The sequence below is a fragment of the Eleutherodactylus coqui genome, chromosome 8 (genome assembly GCF_035609145.1).
Source record: "Eleutherodactylus coqui strain aEleCoq1 chromosome 8, aEleCoq1.hap1, whole genome shotgun sequence".
NCBI lineage: Eukaryota > Metazoa > Chordata > Amphibia > Anura > Eleutherodactylidae > Eleutherodactylus > Eleutherodactylus coqui.
The window spans coordinates 127,292,604-127,316,543 of record NC_089844.1 but is presented as its reverse complement, the minus strand read 5'-3'; the positions used below and the strand labels follow the sequence as shown (position 1 = coordinate 127,316,543).

The window sequence follows — 23,940 nt, the reverse complement described above, 5'->3', positions numbered from 1 at the left end:
CCATAACTCTACATTCTCCTAGGATGAGATGACGTCTAAGTAGGAAAGATGCTGCATCCAAGACCCGCCTGTTGGAGTGCTGTCCCTTTAAGATGAGCAGAGAGCTGAGCTGCTACACAGATCTGAAGGGAGAAGATCTCACAGAGCAGCCAAAGGAAGAAGAGCTCCAGTACAAAGTGTCATCTTACAGCTCATTCACTCTGACCAGTCTTGGACCAACTTCACTGAGTCTCAGACCACAAGACCATCCACCAACCAAGTAGACTGAAGCAACTTTTATCCAGCTGATCAGACAGCAGAGATCTGAGTCTTGGATCATAGATTCATTATTAGTAATTTGCTCAGGACAATTTAACAATACCAAGCAAGCAGTCCCCCCTGTTGTGTGGAGCAGTAGTAGTCGGTATGATCATCTTGCTGAGTGGGATTATCTGTTTATTGGCTTTTGCTACCGGCAATACTATTAAGAAGCAGGAGAGCACTGGAGAACGCTTTGTGTGCACTGCTCTGCCCCCTGATGCCACCCCAGGGTGCTCAATGCCTGGTTTCACCCCAGAAGAGGAACTGAGAGCTACTGTTATTCAGCTCCGGGAAACCATCCTGCAACAAAAAGAGACCATAGGCAACCAAAAGGAGACTATCAGGGAGCTGACTGCAAAACTAAACCGCTGTGAGAGTCTATCTGAGGATGGCAAGCATGGCACATGGAAAAAACTTACCGGGAAATCAGGAGGGAAAGATACTATGGGGGATCTTCCCAGAGACCCCAGTCAGGTCATTGATCAGCTCAGTCGCACCATGCAGACCCTTAAAGACAGGCTGGAGAATCTAGAGGTAAGGAGCTGGCTTGTCTTAAAGTTAATGCTGTTAGAAGTGAAGAATTCACCTGTCTGGGCATGAATGGTGTACCCTCATATCAGAGCACTGGACACATGATGTAATACTCAGCTCCCATTCATGCTTCTTGCAAGGAGGAGGAAACTGACGGAGTCTTGTAGTCACAGGCAGGACTTCAGCACCAAGGACAGGAGATCCCCATAGAGAAGCACGGGGAGCGGTCGGAGGGGCTGCGCGGGGCGAGCAATGCTATTATGTAGGGATGTAGCAGAGCTGAAATTGTAACTGGACTATTTAGTTTATCTAGTGTATCAGATAAGATAATTTGCAAGAATTAACTACAGTCCTTTATAGAGCAGAACTATAAGCAAATTGTAAATGAGCGCATCACATGACCAACTCAGCTCAGCCCGACTTCATTGATAAACTCAGCTCTGCTGTATCTGTGTATAGAACTGCAGAGGAATTCTATCTATCTATCTATCTATCTATCTATCTATCTATCTATCTATCTATCTATCTATCTATATGTCCCATATCTATCTATCTATCTATCTATCTATCTATCTATCTATCTATCTATCTATCTCATATCTATCTATCTATCTATCTATCTATCTATCTATCTATCTATCTCATATCTATCTATCTATCTATCTTTCTATCTATCTCCTATCTATCTATATGTCCCATATCTATCTATGTATCTATCTATGTATCTATGTATCTATCTATCTATCCATCTATCTATCTATATGTCCCATATCTATCTATCTATCTATCTATCTATCTATCTATCTATCTATCTATCTATCTATATGTCCCATATCTATCTATGTATCTATGTATCTATCTATCTATCTATCTATCTATCTCATATCTATCTATCTATCTATCTATCTATCTATCTATCTATCTATCTATTCTTACATGGGGTGATTAAACAGGACATATGTCCATCAGGGAAGGAAATCTATCTATCTATCTATCTATCTATCTATCTATCTATCTATCTATCTATCTATCTATCTGTCTCATATCTATGTATCTATGTATCTATCTATCTATGTATCTATCTATCTATCTATCTCATATCTATCTATATGTCTCATATCTATCTATCTATTCTTACAGGGTGTGATTAAACAGGACATATGTCCATCAGGGAAGGAAATCTATCTCATATCTATCTATCTCATATCTATGTATCTATGTATCTATCTCATATCTATCTATATGTCTCATATTTATCTATCTATTCTTACATGGTGTGATTAAACAGGACATATGTCCATCAGGGAAGAAAATCTATCTATCTATCTATCTATCTATCTATCCATAATATTAAGTCAACATGTAAATTAACCTCTTAGAAGCCTGTATTTATACTGTTGTTTCCAATTACTATATTATTAATAGATAGATATATCATCTCTCCACAAAGCCAAGACATTTTGTGCAGCACTACTTCCTACACTTAATAACGGGGTCTGATCAGAAGCAGTAAATAAAAAGTGAATATGTGTAATAGATGTATACTATACCAGTACAGTTCATCAGCATTGTGAAAGCCTAAAGCTCAGTCCATACACTTTCAATCTGATGAACTAAAATGATATGCATAATCTGGAGTCTGCTGCATAGGGGTTGTGTAAAATGGGAATCTTTAGAATGAAGCTGAAAATATCCATTAGCCCAATTATTCAGAAATCAATTGTGCTAGAAGAACATTCTTATAAACAAAACTTTAACCATTTCATTTCTCATCTGATTATTACATGTTTTGTTATTGCACAGTACTATAGTTCTACATATGGAATGAGCTGTATATAAAACCAACACCCCATTTTACAACTGCTGGTTATTACAGTTTAGTAGGAACTCTAATACATCTCTTTACTTTGTATCTGTGTTTTATAGTTAAGGCAAATGGAGACCAGCAGCTTCTTATGTACCCAACACTGACCCTATTACACCCTGATGCGTTATATTTTGACTCTGTAGAACATCAGATCAGGATCAATTCTGTATGATTCAAAGACACAGATGAAGTTGCTTAAATAGGGCAGCTCAGGATAATATCATGCTGTGTTGTGTACTCATTATTTTCATGAAGCTTGGTATTCCATTGGGTATACTGTAATTCCCAGTGAGTGACACAGCTATTTCAAAATGCCTTCTAGAATTAGAAGAACATTATAATTCTTGGCGCAATTACACAAGCTGGAATGTGAGGCGACATCTATACATCTAACATACGTAGACACTATATTTTATAATGCACACACATGTAGCAGACATGAATTTGTCCCTTGAAGGGATATTATGGCTTCAGTAAATTAATGTTTTCTGATAATGAAAAAGTTATATAATTTTCCAATATGTCCTTCTGTATCTTTTCCACTCAGTTTTTGCTACATCTCTACTTGTTGTTTTTCAATATTGACCTTCATGGTTTACATACCTGTTCTGTATATGTAATGGTCACACTGGTGTATGCTCACGAAAATGGGCAGAGCATCGCTGTGATCATTACATGACCTGGACAAATTTTCATCCCGTAGAAGTCAACCCTGGTTCAAATTGAATAACAGCAATTAGGGTTTTTAAAAATTGAGTAGTATAGATTACAATATACTGTTTATTGCAAAATTGGTATATAATGAAGGATTCTGCTGAATGACTGCAAGCAGAGATCTTGAAAACTATGAGAAATTGATTCAAAAAGTATATTGGTAAATTGTGTAAAATGTTTTATCATAGAGTATAATGTGATTGTTGGTACTGTGATACCCCTTTAAGATAATGCAGCATTTTTAGAGGTAACACATTGCAACCTAACAATGAGTGATATAAAATGTCCCTGAGAAACTTAGTTCTGCTACATCTGGACCTCTAAAGTGATGACAACATGATGGCTGGGTAATCAAATAAAGAGGATACCGTGTTTCCCCGAAAATAAGACAGTGTCTTATATTAATTTTTGTTCAAAATGGTTTAACTTGTTTACATGTATAGCTGCCTGGACACTATTTAAATTGACTTTTTTAATTAACTGTTAGCAGGGCTTAATTTTGGAGTAGGGCTTATATTTCAAGCATCCTCAAAAAGCCTGAAAAATCATTTTGCATGCTCAAAAATTCTGGAAAATCATGCTATGTCTTATTTTCAGGGTATGTCTTATTTTCAGGAAAATAGGGTAGTAGAAATGCAGTGGTGGGTATTTTGGCTTCCAATGGAGTAATGCATTGTTGATTAGTTTTGGCACATAAAGGGTCAAGTCTTTGTTTATGGTAGGATGCCAAGAATCCACTGCAGGGAGGACTATGAATTTGGATACCTAACCTATCCACCAGATACCTAATTTATTTATCTTTTTGTTGAAGCATCAATTGAGATCCAATGTGTCTTACTCGGCTCTGCCTCCTGATCTTCGAGAGATGCTCCAGAGGAGGCTGGGAGACCTGGAGCATCAGCTTTTAAACAAAGTGGCAGAACTTGAAGATGAGAAGTCATTGCTTCATAACGAGAGTGCAGCACACCGGCACAGGACAGAGTCCACTCTTACTGCTCTCCTGGAAAGAGTCAGTGAGCTGGAGAAAGGTAATTCTAGATTACTTTAAAGAATCTGCATAAGAATGTTATCATGGAGACAGAATTGTCTCAGCAGGTTTTATGGACTTGGTAAAGTTAAGAGTTCTCTAGGATTAGAAAAACATGGCTTCCTTCTTCCAGAAACAGAACGACACATGTCCACAGGTTGTATGTAGTACTAATAATAGCACAGTTTGCTTTTACTTGCTATGGAGCTCGCCTGCAATACCAGACAAAACCTATGGACAGGTGGGGCGCTGTTTTTGGAAGAAAGTAGCGAAGTTTTCTAATCCTTGACAATCCCTTTCAATTATGAATATGATGTTTTTCTAATATACACTTCTATCAGGATAAATGTTCTAAAATAGCAATATGAGCATGGAATGTATCAAAGAGTGAAGATGGATGGATGGATGGATGGATAGATAGATAGATAGATAGATAGATAGATAGATAGATAGATGGAATAGATAGGAGATAGATAGATGGAATAGATAGATATGAGATAGATAGATATGAGATAGATAGAAAGATAGATAGATATGAGATAGATAGATATGACATAGATAGAGATAGATAGATAGATAGATAGATAGATATATAGATAGATAGATAGATAGGAGATAGATATGAGATAGATAGATAGATAGATAGATAGATAGATGGAATACATAGAGAGATGGATAGAAAGATAGATAGATAGATAGATAGATAGATAGATAGATAGATAGATAGATAGATAGATAGATAGATAGGAGATAGATAGATATAAGATAGATAGGAGATAGATAGATAGATAGATAGATAGATAGATAGATAGATAGATAGATAGATAGGAGATAGATAGATATAAGATAGATAGGAGATAGATAGATAGATAGATAGATAGATAGATAGATAGGAGATAGATAGATAGATAGAAAGATATAGGAGATAGATAGATATAAGATAGATAGGAGATAGATAGATAGAATAGATAGATATGAGATAGATAGATAGATAGATAGATAGGAGATAGATAGATAGACAGATATAAGATAGATAGGAGATAGATAGATAGAATAGATAGATAGAAAGATAGATAGATAGAAGATAGATAGATAGATAGATAGATAGGAGATAGATAGATAGGAGATAGATAGATAGATAGATAGGAGATAGATAGATAGATAGATAGATAGATAGATAGATAGATAGATAGATAGATAGATAGATAGATAGATAGATAGATGGATAAAAAAATAGATAGATAGATATGAGATCTATAAGTAGATTAATAGAATTACCCAGTTCCGCACAGGTCTATTCGTGTAACTGCTTGATGTTTATGTGTTTGATTAAAAACTTTGTTTGCTACTAATATGGCACCAACCTAATAAACAGAATATACTTCAATAGATTCATGGCAAGTAAAGAAAAATTGCTGGGTTGTTATGTGCAGGCATTTGACATCTCGCCAGTGGCGTCCCAAAGAAATTTTAATGAAAGGGGTTGTCCGGTTTCTGGACAACCTCGCTTCCATAGGACCCCCTCTATTAAAATAATGAAGTGAAATATACTTAGCCATTTGAGGCTGCAAGAATCCAGTGCTGCAGCCGCTGTGGTCCTGGTGATTGCTGTGACGGATGGTATTACAGGAAATCAAGGAACTGCTGTGGCCCATGGGAGCCTGCAGCATCACCATATGATCTTCTGGCATCAGCACTCACATCCTGAGCGCCCTGATGCTTAGAGTTCAGGAACATGATGCTGCAGCTTCTCATTGGCTGCAGCTGTCACCTGATTTCCTGTGACATCATCTATCACAATAGCGGGACCACAGCACGGCAGTGTTGAATCCCAATGGCTACGGAGGATTAAGTATAATTGAATTTATTATTTTAATACAGGGGGTCCTAATTAATGTAGGTTTGTTCAGTAACCAGACAATCCCTTTAATATTTGCATTTGTATTCTAATTTTTTGTGACTATGTTGAGAATGGTAAGTCCTAGAGAGGTGAAACGTTCGGAAGTGTCTGATTTTTCTATGTGGCAAATTTGGTGCAGATTGGTCCAGTCATTTGACCGTGCATTAAGAACAGACAGCAGAAATACATTTTTACATTAATAAAGATTAGATAGATAGACATTTCTTCTAGAAGTAGAATACTTTTGTGATATGTACTGTAGATCAGTTTTACTCAACTTCAGTCCTCAGGGAACACCAACAGGTCATGTTTTCAGGATATCCTATAGTAAAAACACCTGTGGCAATGTCTGAGGCACCGACAATAATTACATCACATGTGCAATACTGAGGAAATCCTGAAAACATGACCTGTTGGCGGTCCAGGAGGACTGGAGTTGAGAAACACTGCTGTAGATAAATGCGATAGGTAAACAAAGACATGGAAAGACAAATATTATATAGATATGAGAACTATAGATAGGTATTATATAAAATAGATATTAGATGATAGCTATAAGACGGAAAGAAAAATAGATGGATATGAGATGGAAAGATAGATGAATATGAGATAGATGGATTCATAGATATGATATGGAAAGGTAAATAGATAGATATGGGATAGATATTAGATAAAATAGATAGATACATAGATATGGGAAGGATAGATAGATAGATGTGAGAAGGATAGATAATAATAATAATAATAATAATCTTTATTTGTATAGCGCCAACTTATTCCGCAGCGCTTTAGATAGATAGATGTGAGAAGGATAGATAGATAGATGTGAGAAGGATAGATAGATTGGTACGAGATAGATAGATAAATATGAGGATAGATAGATACAAGATAGATGGCTAGATAGATAAACAGATAGATGGATATGAGATAGATATTAAATAACATAGATATTAGATAGATAGATATGTATTAGATAGAATAGATCGATACAAAAAGGATAGATAGATAGATGGTGGATAGTAAATAAAATAGATATTATATAGATAGCTAGATGGATAAATATGAGTTGGATAGATAATAGATGAGATAGATAGATATGAGATATAGATAGATAGATAGATAGATAGATAGATAGATAAAATGGTCAGTTCTGTGTGTGTGGCCTTTAGCGGTAGATAGATATTTAAATGATAGATAGATATTAGATAAAATTGCTAATAAATAGATATGAAATGGATAGATTGATAGATATCTTGTAGGATCAGTTCTGTATGTGGCCCTTAGAGGTAGATAAACAACAGTTAATGATCCATACATATGAGAAAGATGGATAGATAGATATTAGATACATAGATATAAGAAGGATGGATATATAGATATGGGATAGATAGATAGATAGATAGATAGATAGATAGATAGATAGATAGATAGATAGATAGATAATTCTTGTGGAATATCTTTGTGCAGATACATAGATAATACAATGTCACAGCCCTTAGGACATAACATTTTGATGATGAGTTTCACAAGTGTTAATGTCTACTGACATGGATGAAAAGAATTAGTGCACTATAGACTACTCCATATGTTTAATGTATATAACCTTCTGTACTTTACGCCTGGTGACTTGATGTGTACAGGTCTACCTACAGTCAGTTTATTCTCCTGTGTACACTAAGTATTTTTTGTCTCAGCTTTCCAAAACGGAAGGAGTTGTAATCATTGTCAAAGCTTATATACATTCATGCATCTTATGCCAAATGAACTAAACTGTTGGATCCCCATATTAAATGACAATGGCTCATACTATTACTCCTTGTAAGCCAACTATACAACATAAGTGAATACTGTTAGCTACAGTTAGGGATATTTTCTCAAGCAATGTTATAATGTTGCTGCATTTTATTTATAATCTATACAACCTGTAGGAACGGACTGTAAAACATGGAATTATCGTGGTAAGCTGGGGTCTGATTAAACAGCACACCATATCACATTGTGAGAAGCAGAGCCCCAGGTCATGAATTCAAATCTATGTTTGCTGGACATGTTACTCCTTAAGGACCGGGAAATCAAATATCGCCATGGGCACTTAGCAGTGTGTTGCTCAGTAACGAAAATGGCTGAGGGGGCTGTTTTCAGTACTGAAGTGTAATTGATGTATAATTAGTATACTGATTAGAGATGAGTGAACCTTTCAAAAGTTCACTTTGGCTGGTTTGATGAATTTTGCCAAAAAGTTTGATTCAGTCCGATCCAATTAGTTCAAACTGAACCAGAAGTTTAAAAACCCCCTTCCTGCAACTTGAGCCCTAAAATAGGGGTGGTGGTAGTGGTGGTTCTTCTTAAATGGATATAGTTTAGTGGTTAGCCCTGTTGCTTTGCAGTGCTGGTGTCTCAGCAGATGCTTTCTTTGGTCAGATTTGAAGCTAGGACTCAGCACTGCAAGTCAATAATGCTAACCTCGGAGCCACCGTGTGGCGTCCTGCCTCCAGCCACATAGTGTGTTTCCTCTTCTTGTCCTCCTTCTTTGGAGAAGCAAGATGCATGGTGGCTCAGTGGTTAGCACTATTGCCTTGCAGCACTGGAGTCCTAGTTTTCAATCTGAGCAAGGGCAACATCTGCATGGAGTTTGTATGTTCTCTTTATGTTTCTTCTTCTTGTTCATCTCCTTCTAGAGAAGGTAGAAGCATAATGGTTTAGTGTTTAGCATTGTTGCCTTGCAGTGCTGGAGTTCCAATTCCATACAGATTTGAACCTAGGACCCAAGGGCTGCAAGGCAACACTGAGCTTCATCCATTGAAGAAGGACCACCACTACCAGGCTCTCACACAGTGTTGAATACTAGTTTGGATAGTGGATTATACTAGGTTTTTATGAACTTCAGGTTCAGCATAAATAAAGCACATGAGGTTTGAGTTTTTCCTGAACTGAAATTTTAGCATTTTAGCAAAGCTTGGCCCGGATTCGGGTTCTACAGGTTTGGTTCACTCATTTCTAATACTGATGTGTGACCAATATCAAGGCTCATTTTTAAAGTTGTACAATAAGACCCCATACTGTGGTGAACTCCGGTGAACCACATGTGGCCGAAGTCCTGCCCACTAGCAGTGGCCAATGGCTGGAAGATTTTCATAGACTCATAGAATGGTAGAGTTGGAAGGGACCTCCAGGGTCATCTGGTCCAACCCCCTGCTCAGTGCAGGATTCACTAAATCACCCCAGACAGATTCTGCTGGTAAAAGGGCAGCTCTGATGTGTTTACAAGCTGCAGCAGCATGCATACAAAATGTCACAGGCTGCTGCAGCCTATTAACAATGCATCAGCAGGGAGGCCCAGAGCTGCCGGCCGGGGACTTGCAGGGAGAGGTGAATATGGGCTAATTTATTCTTTTGGGGCATGAGGAATCTAGTTTTAACAAAAATATTTAACTTGGGCAACCCCTTTAGCAATGAATATTGGTATTGAATGTCTGCATGCAAAGGCTCTGGGAATTGATACTGAATGTATATAGAAAAATCACTGCTATTATAAAAGTATATGTGATTGATAATACTGACAATGCTGTATATACTGATGGATATACTACTAATGCTGTAGTACATGTAAATGATAGTAATAACAATGTAATATACATCAAATACTAATACTATCGCAGCATACATATTTGATACTACATGATTCAACATACACTAGTATCTCTACTCCTCCTGCTCCAGCATTCATAAATGACAGTAATAACAATATATCATATACTAATGTGTACTACTTCTGATACAACAGATATAGTTGAATATACTAACAGATTATCACGTGCATATACTATTTCAACAAAGTTGAAAGAACTAGTAAATGTTTAACATTAACGCATACACTGTACTACTGCTCCAACTATACTACGAATATCATACAGTAATACATATACTATACTACAAATGTCATGTACTAATGCATAGCGTATACTGTAGTACTACACTACAAATGTGATACATAAACTGCAATACTACTATACTACAAATAGCATATACTAGTACATACACTGCACTACTACTAGAGATGAGCGAACGTGCTCGGCCACGCCCCTTTTTCGCCCGAATACCGCGATTTCCGAGTACTTCCGTACTCGGGCGAAAAAATTCGGGGGGCGCCATGGCGGCACGGGGGGTAGCAGTGGGGAGTGGGGGAAGAGGGAGAGAGAGAGGGCTCCCCCCTGTTCCCCGCTGCTACCCCCCGCACCGCCACGCCTCTCCCCGCCCCCCGGCGCCCCCCGAATCTTTTCACCCGAGTACTGAAGTACTCGAAAATGGCGGTACTCGGGTGCGTAAGTACTCGAAACGAGTACGTTCGCTCATCTCTAACTACTACTCTTACTGTACTACAAATGTCATATACTGATATACACACTGTACTACTGCTCTTACTATACTACAAATAGTGTAAGGTAATACATATACTTTACTATTACTATACTTCAAATTTCATATACTAATACATACACTGTACTACAAATATTGTATAATAATGCATACACTACTAATACAGCCGTATCCATAATTTATATGATAGACTAATACATAACCTACAACTGTTGCAGCAAATATCTCGATAGTACTAGCAATATACAGTATTATGCAGTAGTGCATATAACTATGGCTGCCTGCATTATGTAATTCATGGTACGGACAATGTATTATATACTTTACATATACTATTACTACTTGTAGTATATTGTAACTGATAGGGTTAATAGTGTACCAATATACTAGTACATGTATGACTATTGTTTCAGCATATATAAATGACCTATATCTGACTGGTTTCATGTTCTACAACTCAACAAAATGAATAAGACTACAAGACATCAGAAACTGCAACAGCACCATATGAAATTGATAGGAATGTGTTGTGTATGATTAAAACTCTTGCCTATAACAGCAAGAGCATGAATAATGCATAAAACACTAATATTGGAGACAGTGTATTTATAGACAACTTCTATAACATGGTTGGCTTAGATACAGTGGCTCAGCTTTATATATCATAGCAAAGCTCTAAATAATCGAATCACCAAACACAATAGTCTGATATCAGTTCTACGCAGTGATACTGATTGCAGTGCAGTTACCTCCAATGATGACAGTTGGTATCTTCTCTTATTGGAGTCAGACAGTTTCCCTTTTCTTCTTTATTTGGGCCCAGACCACCATGAAGGCTTCTTCTAGCCACTATTCATCTATGCACAGTCCCCCAATCATGCTGCTACCGCTATTGACCTCTACACAGCAGGAGTGCCCCTCTTTGTTCTCCATGTAGTACTAGTATGTCCATACATTAATAGCTCCCCCATAGTGCCCACCACAAAACAATAATGATTTCTCATTTGTGCCTCACAGTAGTAGTGCCCTATTGTGAACCTCCAGAAAGTAATAATACTTCTTTTTGCACCCACAAGGTGACCCTGAAAAATATTTCTCACATGTTCTCAAAGAAATAATGCCCCATCTGTACTCCTAAAATATAATAATGTTTTCTCTGTGCCCCACAAAATAATAGTGCCTCCTCTGTATCTCCACAAAGTAATAGATCTGCTGCAATACCCTCAAAGCAAATATACCCCTCTCTGTGCTCTTATCAAAACAATAGTGTCCTCACAAAGTAATAGAGCCCCCACTGTGCCCCCACCAAAGTAATAATGCCCCTCTAAGTAATAATGTCTCCTCCGAACTCCCACCATATCAATAGTGCCCTTTCTGTGCCACTGTAAATAATAATGCCCCTCTGTATAACTGTGCCTATTCCCGACACTCCACACAGCAGCACAAATGAAACTTTATCACTCACACTTTTGCCAGACACAGTGCCTGACTCCTCCCATGTCTCCTGATCCATGATGGAATGCATGCAAGACTTGGGGGAGGAGTCAAGCTACGTGAAAGCCGCAACCCCCGTGACAACTTATCTGGAGATAAAATTGTAGGTTTGAGTAAATATCATAAGAAAGTTATATATTTATCTGCTACAATATTGCAGAAATGAACTTGATTGGTCAAACCCGCCCTTGTTTTTCTTGCTAGACGGTGTTGACAAATCAGGTCCATTGTATAAGAATGTATCTTGAAGACTATATTTTGTGATATGTATCTAAAGAATGCTCTTAGTACTAGGGAGATAAAAGCATGGCTCCATTACTTAGTGTAAAGTGCCTTTGATCTGCTTTAATAGTGTATTATGTTACTGGAAGGTAGAGAAATTAGATTTTCCATTTTAAGATAACTTACTTAGGATCCGCAAGAATATTTAAGAACATTTAATCGCTGTATAACACATACAGTAATGGAGATTAGAAAAATGAAAGTTGGCAGGAAGTAGAAGGCAAATGTTTCCATCTGTAGGATTATGGGAAGTGTAAGCAGGGTCTAAAATGACATGCGAAACGTAATAGGACAGGATCTAATATAGTGTAGGACCCCCTCTAATCTGGCGAAATGCAGCAACTCGACTGATTCCACAACTCCCTGGTATTTGTAGGTGTAGGATCTCAGTTGTGAAAGGACCTCTCCACCACATCGCATAAATGCTCAATTGGGCTTATATTGGGTGAAATGGGAAATCCACACCATTAGTAGGAACTCTCCAGAATGCTCCTCAAATTAATTTCTGGACAACTTAGGCTCGATGGCATGGTGCATTATGCTGATTGAATATTTATCATTGTAATGGTACTTGAAGTCTATAAAGGGCTGCAAATGGTCACCAAGCAGTGAAATGTAGCAGGAACTGGTCAATGGTGTGTTTAGGTGGACCAGTGGATCCAACCCATGCCGTAAGAATGCACCCCACAACACTTTGGAACCACCACAAGACTGCACAGTGCCTTGTTGACAACTGGTGTCCATGGCTTTATAGGGTCTGCACCACAGAGGAACATTACCAAAACTCCAAATCCCTGGACCATGCCGCATTTTGCTAAACCTCTAGGGTGCAGTTAGAAATCTCACAAGTCCAAGTGTGGCACTGTGTCCAGTGTTGTGATGTTAACATGGGCACTCTGGTGGGTCTTCTGCTCCCACATCCCATGGAAGCTACACAATGCTGCACTGACTTGCAGGACATGTGTGTGGAGCCTACTGCATCAAATGTGGATGTGATTTCTGCTGGAGTCACTTGTCTATTTGCACAGACAATTCTACTTAGACACTGCTGGTCATTATTATTAAGCCACCATGGGCTGTAAGTGACAATGCCTTCAATTATGTATTCCCGGTACACACGTGACACTGTGGTTTGAGGTATGTTAAATGCCTGCATGACTTCGAAAACTGAACGTCTCATCCATCTGAGTTAGGAGGGGTATCATCTCTCCTTGAGGAGAGGACCTAGAAGGTGTGTGAGGTGACTTATAAGGCCATACATGCTCCTCTGGGAAATATATGCAAATAAGGAAGATGGAACAATACCTCTGCAGCGCCAACCTATTGGATGGCAGCATTCCTGTAAATCAATGTCCGACCCTTTATACAGGTCTTTAGAACAATGGTTGCGAATTGAAAACCAAGCCAGAATCCATAGACAGACAGCTGTTTCAGGGTTTTTTGCCCCTCATCAGTGTACAGTAGGATCCTGACTTGGCTAGTGAGAGGCCTAACATCCCCTCATTCCCTGGCTTGGCTAGTGAGAGGCCATTATCCATCTGACACCCACTTTGATGCCTCATTCGAACTCTGAATTTATGTCACCTTGCCATGAGCACGCAAGATAACACCTCACAATCTATACAGGTGGGGGTGTTCCCAAGCCGTCCCCTAAGGTGACATCACTTCATAATCAATTTACATATTGGTTTCCCATGACTTTTGGAATGTCAGTGTATTTCAGCACAAAGTGTTCAGAGACGTTATATGAGGTTAGACCAGGAAAAGAGTGCAGTCATGTACATATGCACCTATTATGCTCTGTACTGTACTCGCAGGCTTCTTTGCAGCTTTACTCTACCCATAAATGCCTCGGATTTAATGTGAAAACATATATAGGTTTTCTCTGTTGAACTATGTATCAGCATTGTTTGTAGGATAGAATAATATTGTAATACAGTGCTATACAGAGCACTATACAGAGTGTTTATGGTAATACGGAGCCACAGAAAACCTCTAAAACGGAAAGAACATAGCAAATAACTGTCGGCAGACGCTGCCTCTGGCAGTGGCTTGTCACCTGTGGGAACAAAGGATCGTGCATGTTAAAATCCCACATGCCTGATCCCACTTATAGCCCAAGATCTGCATCAGGGGTGAGTTAGGGGACCCTATACACATCAGATTGTTGGCCTATCCCTCTCTTACATATATGGCCAGTTTGCGTTGCACACCCATACAACGCAATGAGGCTATACTGTGCTCCTGTATGGCTCCAATTTAATAAGAAGGCATATGGTGTTTTTTTTCTATTGGATTCATGCGGACTTTAAAAAGTTGTGTTCCATCAAATGTAATATTTTGTAAATATAATCCCTTAGAAGTATTGCTGATGACTACCTCTACACTATGGCACTATATGAAGGTACTACATGGCGACACACAAAGTACCCACAGTTGCATGTTCATAGTACAGAGCCATAGGGACTTAATGCACAAGTGTGATTCCTACACTGCCCCCTGGTATGAACAATATATGGCACAGATGTGCACAATGTACCAGCAGATGAAGCAATGAATCTCTCTATTTTGTGTCAACTTCAGCTGAAATTTTATTTGTGACTACAAAAGCTTCAATTTAGTTTTAACCTTGTATATCCTGACAGGTAGCACCGCATTCAAATCACCAGACGACTTCAAGGTTTCTCTCCCACTTCGCACAAATTATTTGTATGGGAAGATTAAAAAGACTCTGCCTGAACTCTTTGCTTTTACAATCTGCATGTGGCTGAAGTCCAGTGCATCACCGGGTATTGGAACCCCATTCTCCTATGCTGTACAAGGCCAAGCCAATGAGATTGTGCTGATTGAGTGGGGAAATCACCCGATTGAACTACTGATCAATGACAAGGTATGTGCAGCGTGCAATCTCCTATAGCTTGTGCATAATATATATAATGTCTTGTAATATGCTCTCCTACCAAAAATAGTTGGACACCTGAGCAAGAATCAAAAGTAGTATATATTTCCATACGTTAATAGTACTTAAAGGGGCTCTTTTGGCTCTAATGACATCAGATACTCTCTGTGGGATACTTTCTACTCATGTGTGATATACTTCAGCTGGCATTTCCCTCAATGTATCCTGCAAATGTCTGTCGAGTTCTCACAACGAAGATGTACGCTGTTTATATTTCCTGACTCAATGTTTCAGTTCATCCCAAAGATGTTCAGTAAGGTTCAGGTCAGGACAGTCCAATTGTGGAACATTCATATCCTCAAACCAATGTAACACAGCGTTGGATTTGTGACTAGGTGCGTTGTCTTGTTGGAAGTATGGCCGACCATTCCCGGAGTATTACCACATTGTCAGCAGCACATTATTGTCTAGAATGTCAGGGTACACCTCTGTGGTCATGGTTCTTGTCACTACAGCCATGTCACGTAAAACATCCACAGACGATAACAGAACCTCCACTGTACTTAACTGTTAGCATAACACACTCAGGCAAAAGATGCTCCCTAGGCATCCTGTACAGCCAGATACCTCCATTTGATTTGATGATGGAGTAGCATGATTTATCACTCCATAGAACATTCTTCCATTGCTTAACTGCCGAATGAAGATGCTCCTTGTAATATTGTGGACCAGCCAATGCATCTTCTTTGAGAGAACTCGACAGAGATTTTCGGGATGGATGGAGGGAATTACCAGCTGCAGTGTTAGTTGAAAGTATGCCATAGAGAGTATATTATGCCATTGGGGTCAAATGAAGCCCCTCTAAGTATTAACATATGGAAATAAATACTACTTTTGATTCTTGCTCAGATGTGCAAATTGCTTTTGGTAGAATAGTGTACAAAATCTTGTAATAGGTTTTTAAAATTGAAATGGAGCTCGGCTAATGAGAATTAGAGGGGTGGTTCATGAATGGGCAATAACATTGTGTAAGCAATCTATAATGGTGACGTTTCACAGGGCTAGACTATCAGTGACTAATTGGTTCGGGTCTGAGAATACTCCTAATCACTAGAATAGAGGGATTTTAGTGCTGGAAAAGTAAATCATTGCTTCTAGGGGAGACAATAGTGCCTTACAGATATCCCATACAGTGACACATGGTAATAAAAACTCATAGGGAACCTGTGCAGCCATACAGGATCCATGTACATGGTTATGCTGTGTTCATGAGCCCTCAGTGTGCCCATATAACTTCAATAGCTGTCTTGTTTGAGTGACTGCTATTTCTCCAAGCTCCCACATACACATGAATGCGCCATTCAACTGTATTTTACACAGGGAGAGTGGAATAAGCTGCAGACAGATAGCTCTTGCAGCAGCTTATCTCCAGGGGAAACTAAAGGATCAGGCATTAAAATTCAAGATACCCAATTTCTCTTTCCCCTGATATCATCTGTTGGGGAAAAGTCGTGAGATCGTCATACACATACTATAGCCACCCAGTCCCATCCAAATTGGTGGGTTCAGATGACTATTGTTTAAAGAGTCCAAGGTGCCACCAATATAAAAAAGAGAAAAAGAAGTGTCTCATGTGCTGACCCACTGGCAAATAAGCCCAAAGGCAATGCTGTTCACCTGGCAAAGCTGGGACTAGTACAGCACTGTAAGTGCCAGCTCCGCTCTACACTCACTAGCATCCAGTGATGACTGAATGTGGGACCTGGAGCTCCAATTGGCACACACCAGGGAATGAGGATGGTACTGTATGTAACTTTTTTATTTAGCAGAATGCAGACAATGCATTTCACTTCATCAGACCCGGTTCCCTAGTGTGCACCAATTGGAGCTCTGAGTTCCACGTCCTTTGAAGGTGCCATCAAGTTCAATTCATCTCCCATCAAATTTCAAATTCTGTCTCCTATCTTCATGGTCTTTCCCAGCACTACAAGAAGAGGTAGCCCCCGCACCAAAAAGTAAAAGAACAATCCTTTATTTAGTAGAATCTATCTAGCTATCCTTAATTTATTGCTGTGATTGTGGCTGAACTAAAACGCATAAGAGATTTTTTTTAAATCTGAGCACATTTAACCATTTCCAATCCAATTTGTACCCTGGTTTTCCTAGGGGGCTTACTCTTTTTCTGCTGTTATACAACGGCGCTATCTGCTGGCTAAAGCCAGTACTGCATGAGGTGATACGTTGGATAGGCTCTGACAGCATAGAGGCTGTCAATATACAGTAAGAGAACCCCGACGGATGTCTTCCAACATCAGAGCTGTACAGCCTTAAATTATAATGTCTTCAGACAGTGGATTGGAAAGGGTTAATGCGAGTCTTCAATAAAAAGGATTATTCTTTTACTTTTTGGTGCTGTAGTTACTTCTCCTTGTTATGTAGCACTTTCCTGGGATCTGTCCTTCATCTATGTGCATCTGCTATTCCATACCAAGCTGACATTGAGGCTTCCTTCATTTGCATCTTACCTTTCGCAGCGCGGTGAGCTGAATCTGCCTTTTTCTACAGAATTTTGTCTTATCCAAAGCACCTTCATGATTGCCTTGTAGACTTTCTGTTTTCTTAGCTCTCCATAGTTGATCCTTTGTCAACACAAGCTTCAAAGATTTACTACCTGCTCCTTAATCTTTCAGCTTTTGCATCCATAAAGTCACAAAAATTTGATAGCTGCAACATCTCTAATATATATCTATCTCTATATATACTGTAGATATAGATATATATCTAGATGTATATCTATATATATATATATATTTTTTTATTTTTTTTTAAATTTTTTTTTTAATTTTTTTTAAGACAACCCAAAGGTTAACTTTATATTCTATGCGGTGTGTAAAGAAACCTCCTGTTAGATTTATTTGCATTGTCCACATAATGAAGTGTATAATTTACTTGCCGTGTAATGTTTTCTCCAATGCTTATTAGGCCAGTAAACATATATAGTCCCATGGTGTGTAGTAGTAATGTTGCTAGGAGACCCGCCGTACCATTCAGACGGCCTGGATTTTCATAGCTTGTCAGAAATGCATACAGATCTCACAAGCTGCTGTAAATTCATGCCTCTTAAATGTATTCCCAGCGCTGCCAGCATTTGTGAAGCATTCAATAACAAGGTGTAATGCTCCATTTCTGTGCTAAAATATGAAGGTGAAGGACATTCCTGTCTAGCAGAGACTGACACATGGGTTAGGTAATGGTGATTCATTTGTTAAAAGTTATATCCCAATTTATAGTCATTATTGCTCCAATGGACGTAAAATAAAAAATGGAGCAACTTTGCAAATAAAGTATAAAATACTCTATTATTTAATGCATGCATCTCCTACGTAGATCTGCATGTTCTCATGGTTCCAGTGCCCAAACACCATTCTTTGGAGACTCGTATAGAGTATTTTCTATCCCACTTTATGGCAGGGATAAATCTATTAATGGAGTTTTCTGCTCAAATTCTATGGATGACCTATCCTCGGGATAGGTCATCAATAGTTGATTAGTAGGGTCTATAGTTCAGAACCCCAGCCAATCATCGGCAACACACAGGGGTACAAAGCAAAAGTAGTCACCTCCGACCCCTGTGTAGTGGCCGGCGCTGGTATTGCAGGACATCTACTATTACAATCAATGGCAGCTGTGTCTGCAATTATGAGCAGCAGACACTATAGAGGAGTCGGAGCTAACTGTTTCTACTCCGTAACCCTGTGTGTTGTGGCACTAACAGAGGATGCCCAATCAGCTGATCAGCTGGTCCTAAGGAATGGATCTTACTGATTAACTATTGATGGCCTATCCTGAGGATAAGTCATCAATTCAATAGTATTTGCCGAGAAAACCCCCTTAACAGAAATATTGTTATTGCACCCGGACCTCTACCAAATTGGTATGCCATATAGACTAATTGTGTGTATATCTCCTTAAAAAGGTTGTCCAGTGGTAATGTCTTACTGGTGTAGGTGTAAAATAATATAGGAGGGGTATACTCATTCACCTGTTCTGTGCCCCCAACACTACGGTCCCCTGTGGTTTCCACATACTTCTGGGTAGTGTGGTCACATTCTGTCTAGGTTCATGACCACTGCAACCATTCAGTGTACTTAGTATAACTAATGTTGAGGCTAGTATATGTCACAGTGGTCACAAGCCTAGATAGTGCATAGCCTAGACAGTACATAGTACATAGCTATCCAAAGGCCACTTTATAATAGACACCCATCTAGTAGCGCTTTGGCTCTCATTTGGTCTTCAAAACCACAGCAATTCATGTTGCTTGGATTCCACTAAATGTTGAAATTGTTCTGCAGGAATATTGGCCCATGCGGACAAGAAGCTTCTTGTAGCTGCTGAAAATTAGATGGCGGTACTGGTAAGCTCTGAATACTGTAGCAAACAGGAAGGGGTCATCAATTTATGCTGCTTGTGGCAAATACTGCCCCTTCATCAGCACGATGCAACAGAAATCTTGTTTCATCTGCTGAGTAGTCCAATTTTTGTACAGTTTTTTACACTGATGCCTCACCTTTCTGCTTCTCTTAGACAGAAATAGCACTGGTGGTCTGCTGTTACAGCCCATCCGCACTAAGGAACGGCGAGTTGTGTGTTCTGAGCAACATTGTGGCAACAGTGTTGTATTCAGTTTCAACTTTTTTGACTGTACACCCGCTGTACGGCAGAACGATTCTTGACATCCTCCTCTGACCCCTTTCGTTGACAAGCTGTTTATGTTCAAAGGATTCCTATTCTCGGTATACTCTCCACTGTGTTGCAAGAGAAAACCCTACAAGGTTGGCAGTGTGTGGCCTGGCTACTCTAGCACTGATGATCAGACCTCGTTGGAAGTCACTCAGATCATTGGATTTCCTCTTCTAATATGGATTCATCCTGAAACTGATCCAATTTTATTGTGTAGTTATAAAATATGTGAATATAAAGACACTTAGAAATGATTCGTCATCCACGGAAAATCAATAATGTTACTACAAAATCCTTTCCCTGTTCATTCAGGAAAATAAATGCTACCAGATACATTGATAAAATGACTGAATCCTCATTCTGCTTTTTCCCACAGGTCGCCCAGCTTCCGTTTTCTCTTGGTGATGGAAAATGGCACCATATTTGTATCACATGGACAACCAGGGATGGAATGTGGGAAGCATATCTAGATGGCGTCAAACTGGGCTCAGGGGAAAACCTGGCCCCTTGGCACCCAATTAAGCCAAATGGAATTCTTATTCTGGGCCAGGAGCAGGTGAGTGCAGTCTAATGAGTCCTTACACAACATCAATCTGTATGAAACATATACCGCACCTGAAAGGAACATCAGAACAATAGTCACACTGCTTCCAATGCTTTCCCTATAGCACCCAAGGGACCAATGTCCTTTTGTTTTTCCATATAAATAACCAGTCTGAACATTGTGCTGTTGCGAAAGCATGGAATTGATAAAAACAGCAATTCCCACGGCAAGTTCTCTTTGTATATATAATAGTGGAGGATTTTTTCAGTTTATGGTAATACAAACTTACATTATATTTTGACATATAATAAAGCAGCTTGGAAACTCACTGAAGAGTCGGACTGGATACATTTACCATTCAAATAGTAACCTGATTTGCAGGAATGGAATGTAATACAGTAAATGTGGTTAACATACACTTGAGTTCGGATTGTGGGCCTAAAGGGGTTAAGGCATACTGTATAGATGTCATGGAGGGGAGCGGGGATGGGGGGGGGTAGTTCCAACAATGACTGGTAGCGGAAATGTATAGCTGGCCACAGATTTCCCAAGCAATAACACGGTAGTCATCAGGGGCTTCTGAAGCTGGTTTTCAAAATGAGACAATCCTTTTAAGTTTGAGGCTTTCATTTTAATGCAGTTTACGGATATTCTAGTATAGCATATAGAAGAATTTCTACAGCTGATACTTTGGTGTGCAGCCACTATTACACCAAGGAATTGCAATGTTACAGCAATGGAAAACCAAATCCTGAGGGCTTGCCTGTCTTGTCTAATACCCTATTAAGACATTTTAGGTTAAATGGTTTTTCCAGTTAAAAACTAATTTTTTTAATTAGATCTAAATGACTGAAAACAAAAAAACAGAGGGTACTTACCTCTCCTCAGCTCAGGTGATCCATTGAGGCAGTCCCATGATGCTCCTGGCCTCTGTTGACAGTGGAGGTCAGGTGATCATTGTATGCCAATCAGAGGCCATAGCATCACCGCCCACTCTCCTGGCATCAGCACTGACATCTTGGGCAACATGATGCCATGAGTTCAGAATGGTGATGCTACAGCCTTTGATTGGTCATCCAGCACTGCAGCTCCACAATTTTTCTGGTCTCTGTTAACAGCAGAAGTCAGGTGACCACTGTCTACCAATCAAAGGCTGTAGCATCACCATTCTGAACTCATGACATCATGTTGCCCAAGATGTCAGTGCTGATGCCAGGAGAGTGGGCGGTGATGCTTTGGCCTCTGATTGGCATGCAATGATCACCTGACATCCACTGTCAACAGAGGTCAGGAGCATCATGGGACTGCCTCAATGGATCGCCTGGACTGAGGAGAGGTAAGTACCCTTTGTTTCATTGTTTTTAGTCATTTGGATCTAATTAGAAAAAAATTAAATCACAGAGGTGAGAGAAAAAATGTACAAAAACATAACTCACAGAAAAAGAAGCCAAATATGCAGCCCCTGATATGTTGCAGGACAGGCTCAATCACCATGTTCCTTGATAGCATGTAGAGTGCCAGCTTGCAATAATGGAGATTCGCTCCCCCAAGGATATCAAGTGGAAATTCGAAGATCTTCACAAACCCAGGATATAGTATATCTAATTTTATTGTAATTCACAAAATTCTTTAATTTTGTGGATTATAATAAATTGGATATACTATATGCTGGCATTGTGAAGATCTTGGAATTTCCACTTGATATCCTTGGAGGAGTACATCTCTGTTGTTAAGCTTTGCTGTCAATGCCCTCTGGTTTATTCAGAGGTCCTCATTTTTGGTGATTGCAGCATACCCCGTGATATTGTTCCAGCCTTGTGCTCTGAGTGCAATATCACAAGGTGAGCAGATTTAGTATTCATTACATTCACCCTTTGTGGAGATTACTACCCATTGAAGCACTCTGTCCTTCACTCAGGGACTGACTGGACCCTTGTTCTTGGGATTGGTGGAGGTCCTAGAGATCGGACCCCCACTGATCATAAAGTTATCCCTTATTCTGTTGATAGGAAATAACTTTTTAACTTGGCACAACCCTTTAAAAAGTTTGACCCGCAATTTAATATTACATATCTCTTTTGGATCTCACTAAACAAGACAATTCTTCAAAAGTTGCCCTGCTTTGTGTTATGGTCATTTTAATGGGGTATTTATTGGCTTCTTTGTCTGATAGTTATGAAATGAAGATGATTTTGAAATGTATTGTTTCCATCCTGTGACATTGTATATAGAAAGTGTTAAATGGTACTTCTTGTATAAGTAGGAGTACATTGCCCATTATAGTGTCTACATACAAACTCAGAGGCAAAAAATAGGCAGATTTATTGGCCTCTCTTTTTCTTTTCCCCCTCCTTAAGGACACTGTTGGAGGAAGATTTGATGCCACTCAAGCATTTGTTGGAGAACTGAGTCAGTTCAATATCTGGGACCGTGTCCTAAAGACAGAAGACATCATCAGTATAGCCAACTGTACCACCAACATGCCAGGAAATATTATACCATGGGCTGATAACAATGTTGATGTATTTGGGGGTGCAACAAAATTGCCCCTGGATGCCTGTGAAGAACGTTTGATAGATTTATAGCCAAGACACAATTCCCTAAAGTGCCCTACTCTATGGAGACAATCTCTTATGAGGTTACTGATCCTACAATGCACTTATTTGCTCAGATGATTTTTTTTTAAACCCTTAACAAAACAGTAGTATCAAAGGTGGAATCTAGCTCAAAGATACCACAATGGTATCAGCTATTAGTGCATAAATCCAGAGAATGACAACAGTACTTCTATAGGGAGTTCAGACTTACTGTCTCCTTACGGTAGCCATAAATCTTCCTATCAAATTATATGTAGCTTAAGGATGATTGAGAACATAGACAGTCATGGAAGGTGGGGCTACACTTAGTTGTAGCTAGTGACAGTGGCCATTTTTATTTTTGCCATAAGACACTTTCCATAGTATATAGTGTATGTATTGTGCTCTTTAATGTTCTCTTTGGTCGAGGACATTTGGCCAAGGCATACAGTGCAAGAAAATGTAATTGAACCCTTCATAATTACCTGAATTTCTGCATTGATAATAAAATGTGGCTTTATTGCTATCTAAGTCACAATTATAGACAATCTAATTATACTAATAACATGCAAGCTGTTGTGCTGCTCATGTCTGAGCTCTTCCAATAATTGATTGAATCCAGGCTAGGTTCACATCAACTGTTCTTTTTTTCTTGAAAAGAACAGATTTGTCAGTAACCAGGCTTT

At 39.1% G+C, this 23,940-nt stretch overlaps 1 protein-coding gene across 1 annotated transcript; it reads left to right on the top strand.

Moving 5' to 3' along the window:
• Window positions 1–405: 405 nt before the first annotated feature.
• On the top strand, window positions 406–23,263 carry NPTX2 (neuronal pentraxin 2). Its single transcript, XM_066577512.1, has 5 exons — window positions 406–834; window positions 4,224–4,440; window positions 15,138–15,382; window positions 20,511–20,690; window positions 23,036–23,263. The coding sequence occupies exons 1-5, from the start codon at window positions 406–408 to the stop codon at window positions 23,261–23,263; spliced, it is 1,299 nt and encodes a 432-aa protein (XP_066433609.1).
• The last annotated feature ends 677 nt before the right edge of the window (window positions 23,264–23,940 follow it).